The 13696-nt window shown below is 50.6% G+C and overlaps 1 protein-coding gene across 2 annotated transcripts in view; it reads right to left on the minus strand.

The window, feature by feature from the left end:
* Positions 1-8002: 8002 nt before the first annotated feature.
* Positions 8003-13696, minus strand: part of FGR (FGR proto-oncogene, Src family tyrosine kinase) — a 55640-nt gene continuing 49946 nt past the window's right edge. For both annotated transcript variants that reach the window (XM_044434940.1, XM_044434939.1), the window contains exons 10-13: positions 13431-13507; positions 11900-12053; positions 9438-9569; positions 8003-8528 (exon numbers count right to left, since the gene is read on the minus strand). In XM_044434940.1, coding sequence (XP_044290875.1) covers positions 8320-8528; positions 9438-9569; positions 11900-12053; positions 13431-13507 — 572 coding nt within the window. In that variant the 3' untranslated portion in view covers positions 8003-8319. The remainder of the gene's footprint in view (positions 8529-9437; positions 9570-11899; positions 12054-13430; positions 13508-13696) is intronic.

Consider the following 13696-nt stretch of genomic DNA (forward strand, 5'->3'; position numbering starts at 1 on the left):
AGCAAGTTCCCCTCTGACCGGCCAGTCCCACGGGGGCTCAGCAGGGCAGCCTTCTGTGCATGGGTGTGTGAGAGCTTGCGCAAACCTGGATTCGCCAAGTGATCCCTCGTGACTCCCCAGGCGCGCTGCTCCCAAAGAGCCCTGCTTCACATAGCCGACAGCCATGCTCAGCCACTCCAGATTTGCAGAGCCGGCTCGCTAATCCATCCCTTTCATCTCAAATGGGACCGTGTGCACCGTTCTGTGCCTGCCACATGTTAGCCAAGTACATCAGCCTCACTGCATTGCACCAGCTCTGCAGAAAAGGCTCGAGCGGCCAGCAAGGCGGCCTGCTCTCCCTCTGTATCTGCCTGTCGCTGCGACGCCTCCGTTCCGCCCTCCTCCCAAGCCGGGGAGTCCCTCTCGTGCTCCGGTCTCACCCTCTGGCCCCGTGACCTTCCTACGCTTTCCGCACAGCCAGCTGTCCTTGCTGGCTGGGTCAAGCATAAACAACTCCCTGGCAAGCTTGGCTGTGAGCTGGGGAGGGCTGAGGCAGCACCAAATGTCCTTTGCAGATGGCTCTGAGCAGGGTTGCGAACATGCTGGCAGGGGAGGCAGGCAGCGTTTCGTGGCCTGATCCTGCAACTCGCAGGCAGCACGCGCTCGGCTCCTGCCAGTTTCCAGAAGCAGCGGGCGAGGGAGGATGGTGGGGGCTGCGTCAGGAGCACCAGCTGGACGGGGAAAGGGCAGGTGCCGGCAAGGCCTCTCGCTCAGCTGCACTTTTCTCGCTGCGATGAATGTTGACGTCCCGGGCGTCAGGCCTCCTGCAAGCTGTTATCTGTGCCTCTGTCCTTGAGCAAGGGGAATCTTGGGCTGCTTGGAAGGTGGGGGAGCCCAGGGGGCAGAGCGCAGGCAGGGGCGCCACGGATGGTCTGAACCGAAGCCAAGAGCCCACTAGGCTGCTGCCGGCCAAGGAAGGCTCACCCGGTGCCAGGAGGGCCAGGGCCCCCTCAGGGGAACGTTCTGTGCTGCTGCACAGGAGGGGCGGCCCTCTCCAGGGCTGGATCCGACAGCTCTGCATAGGAGCTTTCTCTGGTCCTGCCTCCCGACACTTTTAGACAGATGGGAGCCGTTGCAGCAATGCAGCGCTGCTCCAAGCCATGCCGCCCACTGCATTCTGCAGCTGTGAGTGACGCAACACACTGCATCTTCAGGACCCGGTTTCTTGCAGAGAGGCAGTTCACTGCTTTGCAAATGCCCACATGTCTGGTATCTGCAGCTCAGGTGCAGTCCTTAAAGTTGCAGTCCAGAACATCTGGAAAACGTCAGGGTGGGGAAGGCCGTCACAGGTATAAAGCTTTCACAGACCCACAGTCCTTCCAGGGATGCTGCAGCAGCCGCAGGAGCACTTGAAGCTAGCAAGCGCAGAACATCCTTCTTTCCACTTGCTGGGTGGGGTGGTAGTAGATCCTGACAACACGGTAACCCACCTCAGGGGTTGCTGAAACGTGGTTTCCTGTGTCTATTTATTCATTAGATTTTATATCCCAGCTTTTTTCTCACAAAGAACTCAGAGCACCTCCTCCTGCTGAGGCAATGCAGCTCTGGGAGAGAAGAGTCTCCCCCACATCTTAAGGAATCCGTGGTGCTCCTTGCCCGCACCGACTTGCATGCGAGGTTTCATATGGCCTGGATGGCTCTCCTCGGTCTGTGGGTTGGCTGGCTGTATTCAGGCAGCAGGTGGCCCTGATCCACAGAATGTGGTCGGCCTCCTTTGCAGGTGACACAAGCTGCAAGCGCCCAGACCGATTCCTGAAGGATCCGAATTGCGACTTTCACTGTCAGTGTGCAAGTGGGAACAGTGGCAAAGGGCTATTGATCTTTAGGCTAAGCCTGTGCAAACTGTAAGATGCCGAGCCAAACTCAGGCCGTCACCGGTGCACGACGGCCCGCCAGATGTTATTTTGCTCCAAAGAAGGGCAGAGTTGCCAAACATCCAGCAGTTGACAACAGATGGTTGGTGTGCTGCATTTGGATCAGTAGGTCGCAAGTATGGATGGAAGAGCAATCTGTTCAGTTCACCTAAAAAAAATTGCACTACCTGAACATGAACTAGAATATGGCTAGACAGCACTATCTGCATTTTGCCAAAGTCTGTGATCAAGGCTGAAAAGGAAAGGCGTAGTGTGCAGAAACAGTGTGCTCACCACAGGCTGCAAATTCCAGAGAAATGTGCACAAGAAGGCTTCAGCCTCTGCAAAAGTGTGTACATGTGTACATCTTGAGATGGACATGAAAACACGGACAGACTTTAGTGTGGGTTTTTTAAAATCACAAATTGGTTTAGCAAATGGGACGGGACTTTTGAAAAAAGAAATGAGCAAGATTTAATCTGACAGGTTCATCCATCCTTAGCCACACGCCGTGCGGGGCCTGTTCTAGGCAATCCAAACTTGGTGGCCTGCGTGTCCCTGCAAGCAGAGGTGCTGGCCAGAGGCAGTGATGTGTCACCCTGGGAGGAGAAGAGACTGGGGGAGCACAGCTAAGGCAGAAGGAGCAGCAGAAGCCAAGGGGGGGGAGAACTGGGGCACCACCACCCCTCCCCCTGCCACTCCCAGCGGGCAAACAGGTCCACGTTACCAGCTTTTAAGCTCCTGCAAAATAGAAATGTATTTCCTTGCAACTGCAGTAGATGCTCTCATCTCTCTTGTTGCTTCAGCTTTATTCTGAATGCACATTGGACGCTCCACCACTTGGAAAAATGTGGCATGTTGCCCTCTTGTTAGAAAGGTTTTTCTCTTTATTTACAGATTTATTTTTTAAAAAACATACACGCACAACCTAGCATTGAAAGGGGTGGCTTCTGGGGACATGGGCAAGGCTGTGGAGATTCTCTGTGGGTTCAGCTTCCTTCGTGGTGCCCAAGCACTTGCTTGCCATGTTTATATGCCCACGACCCCCATCATTTTCCCCCAGGAAAGTCCTATCTGTGCTGCAATGCGCACATGGCTCGCAATTGTGCCAGGCCGGCTATACTGTGGCATCCTTGTGGAGACGGGTAGGGGTCACCCTTTGCCCACCACCAAAAACCTCTCCCCCTAGCTTTAAGAACCTGAGCTTCTTTGGCACACATTTGTCCACCCGTCCTATCCACCAACCGCCCTTTAAAAACAGATTCTCAAACCACCTCCAACAAATGCATTCCTGGCACAGAGAAGCACCACAGCTCTGCTCATTTGCAGAAGGAACTGGCAGTTGGTGGCGGCGATGGGCTTTCCCGGGGGCACGACATCAGCCTTCCAAGCTCCATAGGTGCCTCTGGGAGAAGCAGAACCCTCAAGCAACGGGGCTCACTGAGAAATCCATCCAGGTACGGTTCGTGGGGAAAGCGTGCCCAGCCCTGCTGGTGTCCCTTCCAGCTGGAAGGCAGCCACCCCCATGAAACGAGTCGCAAGTCCCACGTGGCCTGCTCATTGGTCACCCCCACTCCACCTGGGCTCTCCCGGTCATCAGAATCCTGCATTTCCATTAGCTTAAGGAGGCACTCTGGGCTGAGTGGTCTCTGGGAGACTCCTTCCCATGCCTTCAGTTTAAGGCCGGGCTTTGCAGACCCCACGGTAACTTGAGTGCCACTTGAGACCAATGACAATCGGAAAAGCTGGGCAGCTGCCAGAAGGCTCCACTGCTGCCCCCTGGCCCAACACAGCCCTTTCCCCTCACTTACCCACTCCAGTGGGGGACGACTCACTGTGGCCCCAACCACTGCCCACCAGCTTGTTTTCTTTTGGCCGCAGAGAAGTCGCTCGCTCCATCCTGTGGCCACCCTCTTGCACTCGCAGTGCAGTGAGTGAAGCCAACTGCCACTCTTGGCAGACTTCCCAGGGCCATCAGGATTGGGATTGGGAAGAACGCAGGAACCTTGAAGAAGCAGAGATGGGAGTTCTCGGAAGCCAGGCAGAGTACAGGCCTTTGACGCACCCTCAAGGTTGTTACCTACAGGCTCCCAGGCCAACTGAGAGAGCAGAAATTCATTCATTCATTCAAATACCGCCTAACAGTTAAAGGATATTTGGGAGATTCAGGAGGAGCCAAAGAAGGTAGGAGGGAGAGCAGGTGTCCCTGACCCCCTGACAACCTGCCAGGAGAGCTGAGCTCCCCAGTTAGAGGGCTTGTGTAGGTCTCAGTGGCTGGCCACCCTGAGGACAGAGCCCTCCGAGTTACTGAAAGGGAAGGGTTTGGGGGAGAAGTCCCTAGTTTGGATTCAACTATCTTTCTTGACATGTGCAGAGGCTTATTTTCCAGCTTACTAGAGCATTTACGGTTATTTTGTCTTGCAACTATAAAGTGCCAAGAAAGATCTGCTTTGCAGTAAGACTGCCTGGTGTTTTGGGGCCTAAGGGGAGGGCCAAGCTCACGATATGCATGCACACATGTGCACACACAATCCTAAGCATGCAGTTCTGTGTTCAGACAGTTCGTTATCCTGGCAGCCACACCATCAGGATCAAATATGAATTGGTCCTGAGAGGGGGAGGGTTACAGCCTTCTGGATTGCTTCCACACTAAGGCTCATGAGCACTAATTTTTCCATAATCAACTAGAAAATTAAAAGTGGTGTTTCCAGAGTATGCCATGTCATAGTGCTACATTACCTGTGAGTAACTAAAGCCAAGATCAATCTAGAAAGTTCAGCCAAGTTCCCCTGCAATGTTAAATGAAAGCTTTCTGCCTGTGGGCTGTTTTCTTCCTCTTAAACACTGCTAAAAGGTCAGTAAATAATTGTGCATCAATCAGTATATGTTCTCTACCAGAGCAGCTGCAGGGAACTGTAATTAATACGTTCATTAATTTGTCTTCTTCTATGAGAAATAATTCATTTTTAGAAATAAAAAGAGGGAAAGGATTTAAATCCTTCTTATCCCCCAAGGGAGAGAATCTAACTATGGAATAAGTCATCACTAATTCCCCAACTGCACTGCGCAGGAAGGAATAAAACCAGCACAATCCTCAAGCAGGAAGCTTTTAATTAAAAGGCACAATAGCCCGTAAGGAACGAAATAGCATGTTGCCTGTGCACACTGAACAGGCTGTATCTGATTATCCAAACAATATAAATAAGATTGCCAACCCCATGGGAGGCAACACAACAAACTGTGGAATGCAACAGTTTGGATGCTCTATAAAAAGTGATTGAACGAAAGGTGACGATTGTAGAGAAAGGGGCTCATGTGAAAGCTACTCAGTTTAAGAGTGTCATGCTCCTGAATACTCCAGCCCATGTGAATATTACTAGAAAAGGGTATGCTCCACTGCTTCCCAAATGTTCCCTTTCCATCACAAAGTGGAGGATTGTTTTTACTATAGAACAGAAGCTAATTCTTGGATACTGGGGCGTCACTGAATACAAGCTTCTTTATGGGGGAAAAGACAGCAACATACTCTCCTTTCCTCACCCAAATCATTCCCTCACTGTATCAACCCGCTTGCGTATCAATAGCTGAATTCCATCCCCACCACACCCTTTCCCCAAGCACAGATCCCATTCACCCTACAGGCTGCCAGCACCCTGGTTTGTTACACCTGAGCCTGCAATCTCAAATAGTTAATTGGGATTGGGCTTACTTCTGAGTAAACATGCTGGGCGCCCGTTACTGAAATCTGTCAGACTCATTAAGCATCTTTTCATGCATTCTGAGTGCAGCAATTTTAAAATAAGCTTCAGAAATGCTCAGATCACTGCGGGGGGGGGGGGACTTTTGTCAGCCCTTCCTTTATAGCTGCTTTTAGAAAACGATGGAAGGATATAATTAACATTGCTGCTTAAAGGTTTTTCTTAGGACAGCCTTCCCTGTGTCCCCCTCCAACTTCAAGTCCCAAACCTAGTGAGCTCCAGATGTGTGGGACTACAGCTCCTATAATTCCCAACCAGCATGGCTATGTTTGCTGGGGATTATGGGATCTGAAATCCAAACCATTTGAAGGCAGGCAGGCTGGGGCAGCTGGCTTAGGGCCTCCTCCCATCAGCTATAAATCAACCTAACTATCAAGCCTTCTCCCAATGAATCCTGAGAAGTGTAGTTTGATTTTGGGTGTTATGAATTCTGCTTGGGAATCTTGCTATAATTTCAGTGGATGGGATTCCCCGGGCAGAGGGAATGAGTTAACTCCGAGAGGTCAGTGACACAGACATCACCTAAGTCATGATGCTGAGGTGCCAAAGGATTCTGTCAGGTGAGTGGAACCATTTTATTCCAGAAGGCACGATTTCAGGAATAGATGTTTTGAGTTCCGGTGTCCCTCTCGCAAAATCTCTTCTGCAAAAGGGATGTGCAAGACAACGCAGCACGGGCTCACCCTTCCTCTTCTCCTCCCCAATTTAGATGGGATTTGGCAACAGGTCCATCACACAGCCAGTGCATCACAGCTTTAATAGTATGGGTCAAGAAAGGGGAGGGGTGAGGGAAAGAAGAGAGTTGCAGCCGTAGAAATATCTGCTTGTGGAATCTTGCTTCATTTTCAAGTGGCTACCAAAGAGTCCGGCCTAAACCATGTCGTGGAGCCCTAGGTTTTCTGCTGCCTGCCCCATAAACTGCTTCCATGAGTTATTCTTACAATTTTTGGTCCCTGATCATAAAGTCTTGGCTAGATAATTCTAGGTTTCATTTTATTTAAAAAACAACTGGACAGTTCCAAACTTCCTTGTCTGTTCTTGAATAAATACGTTCACCTAAAAACCAAGATTTCATCTTGTCCTTACCCACGCCTAGCCTCCTTGCCGAATCTTTCTTCGTTGGAACGAGCCATAATGCTGGATTTCCACGTGCTCAGGTTACGGTTGGTCATAATCATGGGAGTGGTGGCAGTGAGCATCTCCAAATCAGGGGAGCTCAATCTGCACCTCAAGGGTGATTGGTGCCCCCCCACTGCCAGAGTGCCCTTGCTGGTTCCACTGCCCCCCCTCCCCGCGGGAGCCTTTAATGGCTCTTTTGCCATGGTTCTGAGCAGCTTGGAAAGCACAAGCTCTATCAAGGTCACTGGTGTGAAGTCTGCACATGTACATACATGTGTGAATGTGAGCAGGTGGACATGGGTGTGTGGCTTGCAGCGCTCAAGTCTGTATCACACGTGGCCAGAACGCCTCTGTACCTCTGCCCTAAATAGTCCAGAAAGGGTTTCTTGCCACCTATTTTGCCTGGCGTGGGTTGTCTCAGCAGGAAACACAAAACCCATCTGTCTTCGGATCACATGGGCTTAGTGGGGTATTTTATGGGATGGCTCTGAGCGGCAATGGCGCCCCCAAAGAGTGCTGAAGGCGGCTCGCAGTTCAGTAAAGCAGCCTCCCTCAAGTTGGTGCAATCCCAACATGTTGGACTACAATCCCCATCACCCCCATTGGCGATTTGGGCTAAGGATAATGGGAGTGAGAGGCCAAAGCACCAGGAGGGCACCTGGCTCGGAAAGCTGCATCAGGAAGTCACTTGCGCTGGGTTCTCCATAGCCGAACTCCACGCCGTCTGAACACACAGATTTTGTCCCCATGAGAGGCTCCATATACAAGACCGGGGAGATGGCTCAGTAGTGGAAGCTGGGGGGGGGCTCAGAATAAGTGGTTGGGGGGCTCAGGGTTGGGGGGCTCAGCTGGGAACATCAGGGTCGATAGGAAAGGAGAAAATAGGTATTCACTACCCAGTAATCACCCCTTCCAGAGTTATGTAGGGCTGGGTCAGGGAACCTGCAGTCTTTCATTGGACTCTATCTCTCATCAGCCCCTTTAAGCAGGACCTGTGGCCAGGGATGATGGGTATTGCAGTCCAGCCAGATCTGGAGAGCCACAAGTTCCCTACCTGGCATAGGAAGGAAAGGAGAGGGAAACAGAGGTAACGTTGTTAAGAGAAGACAAAATACAAAACCCACGTTCTCTCCTCTTCCCCCCCCCCCGGCCTCCCCCCGCCCCGCACCTTGAGCCTGGCTCATTGTCCTCTATAACTCCAAAAATGGAAGTCCCCCAGGAAATGGGCAGGACTTAAAACACAAAATCACAATTCTTAAAAAACAAAACCATCCCCTTCTGCCACAACTTGGAATTATATAAAAAAGAAGAAGAAAGTAGAGAACAGAGAAAGAGAGAGAGAGAGAGAGAGAGAGAGAGAGAGAGAGAGAGAGAGAGAGAGAGAGAGAGAGAGGAGTCCGACTCCAGTTCTACAAAAACGGGATCTTCAGCCCCTGGCGAGGGGAAGGGTTGCGTCTCCCGACGGCCGCGCCCCAGAGCGCCCCCCTCCACGGAGGCCCCCGTGAGTGGCCCATCCACGGTCTCGGTTCCGAGCCAGCCCTCCTGGCAAGTTACTGGTTGTCCCCCGGCTGATACTGAGGCTCTGTGGCAGTGAAGTAGTCTTCAAGAAAGGACTGGAGGTATTCGAAGGTGGGGCGCTCCTCGGGCTCCTTCTTCCAGCACTGCAGCATCAGGTCGTGCAACGAGGGGGGGCAGTTTCCAGGGCACTGCATGCGATACCCCCGTTCCACTTGCTCCAACACCTCCCGGTTGTTCATGCCTGCAACGAAGGGAGGCCCAGGGCAGGGCCGCAGTCAGAGCCACCCGCCGACTCTGTGCAAGGCAGGTGCCTCAGGAAATCCCTCTGGGAACTGTTCTGGCTGGGACCTTCTCAGCCAATGGGCTGGATGCAATCTCCAGGATGCTCTAGAGGGCATCATGCTGCTGGTGGGTGGGGCCTAAGGCAAAAGGGGTGGGGCAGAGGACAATCGGGGAGGGGCCAAATGCTGGCATATTGTGGCTTGGCACTCCTCTTGCCAGTAGCTCAGCCCCAGGGGAGGTGTTTCAACCTTTCAGAACGAGGGGAGGGTTGTACAAAAGCTGGGAGACCACCAAAGGATCGGGGGCCTGGAAAAAGGGGCTGGGGCCGGGGGGAAGAGGCATCGCCATCAGGGGAATCACAAATGGCTGGGTTTGGCCCCCTGGGCTGAAGAAACCCATCCCTGCATTACAGGCAGCAGAACAGGAGGCCCGTAGGTCCAAAGCAGTCACAGGACTGGGACAACCCCATGCCCCTGCCATACTTTCCCATGCCATCCAAGGGCGCAGTTAACAAGCCACCCCACAAGAGAGCAGAGGTTCGGGGTAGGGCATCTGGCAGGCACGAAGAAATGTGCTAATCAACAGGAATGATACAAAATGCAGGCCATTCTGCAGAGAGAGTGTCTCTGTCCTGGGGAGGGAATGCATAGCAGTGCTTAGGAAGTGACTTCAGGGATGCTCTGGATGAGAAGGTGTTCACACCACAAACATGAAATGGCTGAACAGGCCAAAGGCCAGCTTGATTGCCCCAAGGAACTCTGGGAACTGCAGTTCCAGAAGGCAGTTCACCAAACTACAACAGCTACCCCTCCCGACCCTCCGCCAGCGCATCTTACAGGAGGAGAAGAGTCACAGGGAGAGGTTTCACCTGGGTAGGGTACTCGACCCTTGGTCACAAGCTCTGTCAGCAGGATGCCAAAGGACCACACATCTGACTTGATGGTGAACTTGCCATAAAGAGCGGCTTCAGGGGCTGTCCACTTGATCGGGAATTTGGCACCTGCCAGGAAGCAGAACGGAATAAGATGTTGACATTGGAGGGAAGGAGGCAAGCCTGCAACCTGGAAGTCATTTGCGGACTCATTGATCTGCTGGCCAGCCTGCCTGCTTGCCAGCAGGATAAACAAGTCCGGAGCTTTCATCCCCACAGGACGGATGAGATCACAGGGGAATTATAAATGGCCTTTTCCCTCTGCACACGCCATGCAAGTACATTCATGGGAAACAAGCCCTGTTTGAGGCAAGAAAAGGGAAGGAAAGCGAGACAAAGAAGTTCTAATTTATGATGCAGTTGTGCTCTAGGCTTGGAAATTCACTGTGGCTCCAGATTTGTCGGACTACAGCAAACATGATCCACAACAGGCCTTTCAGCCTGGGGGTCAAACCAAATTTTGGAGAGGTTCACAGGGGTCGGATTTGCAGTCAGGAGAGGGAGACAAAAGGTGATAGGGCTTAAGGAAAATGGTGTGGAGCCAAAATAACAAATATGACAATATGTTGAACTGAAGCATATAATCCTGTGTGTGTTTAGACAGGGGGAAAAGCCCTACAATGTCTAGCTATGCTGGCCAGGCATGCTGGGAAATGTAGACTGTTTTGCCTTAGGAGAGGCATTCCCCCTTTTAGTGGGTGGGGGACACACAAAAACCTGGTGGCTTGGGGAAAAGGAGAGAGTGTTTCTGCTCCAGGACTCTGGTCCAGCTAAGTCAGCTCACTTTATAATTGAAGATTCTTGGGAAGAAATGAAACCTCCTGTATCAAAGATGAGGCACAGTCTTTTGAATATAATGTAGGAAGAGGGATGCAGAAAATAGACAAGCAAAATAAAGCTTGCACTCCCCCTTTCTGTGGCCAAACTGGTTCTCTGAATAGGCCAGGGATGCCCCATGGGACTCCAGAGTTGCCTGGGAGAGCAATGAGCCAATTCCTCTCCCTGGGCAGAGAACAACCGGCAAGGCCTCTTGCCATGGATTTTATAAAGTTCAGTGCACACAGGCTCTGACCCCACTTCCTGGGATGCTCTAGAGAGGGCAGAAGCTGCTTCGATAAAGAGAACAGTTTTGTTCTCACAGCAAAAACAGCCCTTGTCTACAGCAAGATTGGGGAAGGCAGCTTCAAGGCACTGATCTCTGGTGCTCTTCTAACAAGCTGAAGGCCGTAAGACCTTGGCATGCCTTCAAGAAACTATCCGGGCTTTTGGACACTGGAAAAGCTCACTATGCTACCTGACGGTTTTTCTGGTGTGACTCGTATAATGCAGGACTGTGACCATCTGAGATCCTCAGAGGGCTAGACTGGGACTTAACCCATGGGCCTAACGTTTAACACCTGTGTCTTGGGAGGACGGGTCCACAGCTCAGTGGTGCAGCATCTGCTCCGCATGCAGAAGGTTCCAGTTTCAGTCCCTGGCATATCCTGCTAAAATGGAGCCGGTAGGTAAGGGATGGAAGATACCTCTTTATGCCTGGGACCATGGGCTGCTCTTCCAGTCAGAACGGACAATGTTGGCTAGACCAGGGGTCTCCTGGGTGGCACCTGCAGGTATCCATTCCCCACTCTTTCCCCTTAATATACATATATGTATGCAACCTTCTAACAACTATATACAGGCTTCAACCAACATGACTCAAATATCCAAATAAGTTTCCATGTGAAGTTGGTGACATCTTAATTTCACCCATTCATATATCAAAAGCTTGGTAAGATCCTCAGTCCATTGTATTATAGGAGGTGAGTACTTATCTCTCTAGCGTCAGAATATCAGAATACCCTTTGAGCTGTCAAAAGGGTGTGGAAAATTAATTGCCTTTACATTGGTTAATTTCTATGAACCAAGCAATTGAATTAAAAGCACATGTACATCAAGGAACATTAAAGGCTGTTCCAGTACAAAATTTATTTGGGTAATAACCTCCTTCCAAAAAGAACCAAATGCTGGCTATTGCCAAACCTTAAGTTTAAAAATGGCATTCACTGTATTGCACCGCCGGAAATTAGTGAAATTAGACAATCCCTTATTAAAGAGATGTTGCAGTGTCCAACAGACACCGTAAACCGTTCTGAGCACACTATGCTGATTCGAACAGTCTAGACATACTTCAGAAAAATAAATAAGTAAAATTAAACTGTTTTTTTTTTGCTGAATAAGGCAACCTAAGATGTAGAGATGCTACAGTATCCACCAAAGCAGCAATCCTCTAATCAAGCATTTTGTGGGGCCGTCCACAGCAAGTTCTTGCATCCCCAAATAGCCCGCGGGTCCAAAACAGTTGCGGATGCTTCACCCAAACCCTGATACACATGCATTAGAGGCAACGCGTGGGAGCTCACCTTGCCGTGCTGTGTATTCGTTGTCCTCAATGAGGCGAGCCAGGCCAAAGTCGGCGATCTTGCAGACCAGGTTGTCCCCCACAAGGATGTTGGCGGCCCGCAGGTCCCGGTGGATGTAGTTCATGCGCTCGATGTAAGCCATGCCCGCCGCAATCTGAATGGTGCGGAGCAGCGAGAAGGCAAGCGTGACCCGGTGACACACATTTTATTTCCGCTGTGCCGGGCTGCGCAGAGGAGCCTTCCCCAACCTGGTGCCTTGCAGATGTGTTGGACTCAGTTCCCTTCATCCGCAGCAGATGATGGGAGTTGTAGTACAGCATATCTGGAAGGGGCCACGTGAGGGAAGGGTGGTATGAGGGCTCCTCCTCCTCATCTCGTACTCCCCAGCAAGTCCACTCCAAAGTCCCATCAGCCAACAGGGGCTGCTTGCATCAAAGACTCTCGTCTGTTTGCTTGGGATGGGAGCATGGGGGACAGAAAGAAAGGAATGTACGTTTATTTTACATCAAAATTTCATTCATTCATCCAAAGGCCTGATGTAAGCTCTGTCTTTTCTGTTTCCCCCACCCTTTATTGCTATAGTGGATGTCCTCATCTATTATATTAGGCTTTTTATAGCATTTTTTTACAGCCCTGGTATCATAAAATAAAAATTACTTCTTTTTCAGTGGGGTTTACTCTCAGGTAGAGATTCATAGGATTGCAACTTAAATGAGTGAGGCATTCCTATATCTATCTTGTGGCACATTGTATTTGAGGGCTTATAGGAAAGCCTGGAGGAATGTTGTCCATGGGGACACGATGGGTCAGACGCGACTTCACGACCAGCAACAGCAACAATACAGTATCCACAGCATATTCTTTATCATGTACTCATAAAAGGTAATTCTGTACCAAGGGAAAAGGCAGCTAAAACAACAAACAGTGCTCACAGCAGCTTTTTGATCTGTGCCATGATTCTGCAAACAAGCCAATCAAACCTTGGCTCTCCCATCAATTCCCCCAGACCCACATTTTGGATGGACTTCCCATTTTTAAAGCAGACTTGCTCTGTGTGTGTCACTGATTTTCAGGCATCTTTATTCCATCGTCCACTCATTGATGGAATCAGATTCCTCTCCCCAACACACAAGCACTTCAGTAATGTACACAAAAGTGTCCAATGCAATTTACACGACAATATTTTGTATTTTTTATTATTACCCAGTGGAAGCTGAAGACAGAGCCTAAAATTTCTAATTGCATATATCAAAAGAACTCCCGCGACTCCCAGCATTCCCCACCCATGTCTTCTGTTTAATCATGCACAGGAATGCCCACTAAGATGCCATCCTGTACACTCTTGCACGGGACTTATCCTGTATCCCACATGCTGCTGAGTATCAGCACACAGGGCTGCACAGTTAGATGCTGAAGGAGAGTTTGAGCTGATTAACTTGTTGGGGCAAAATTTAATTGGGGAGGCATTTAACCTGCAATTCTAGAGAGGGGATGAAAAATTACGTGTGCAGTCCCTTCCATCTCAGGTTACCTGGGCCGACATGTCCACCAGCTGTGGCAACTTCAGGAAACGACCATCTCCATCTTTCAGAAAGTCCAGCAAACTCCCTGGGGAAAGAAGACTGAGGAGATCAGCTGCTTCCAAGCACCCCTTCCCAGCATCCCATGTCCAGCCCCTGCCTGTGGCTGGTTACCCCAAATTCTCTGCCCCATTGGCTTTTAAGCTCCCAGTTTCTTGTAGCAAATTGTCCTTGGTTAAGTGATGGACCTGCCCAGTGATGGACTAATAGTCTGAAC

Source organism: Varanus komodoensis, unplaced genomic scaffold (genome assembly GCF_004798865.1).
Source record: "Varanus komodoensis strain SLA01 unplaced genomic scaffold, ASM479886v1 scaffold29_1, whole genome shotgun sequence".
Classification (NCBI taxonomy): domain Eukaryota; kingdom Metazoa; phylum Chordata; class Lepidosauria; order Squamata; family Varanidae; genus Varanus; species Varanus komodoensis.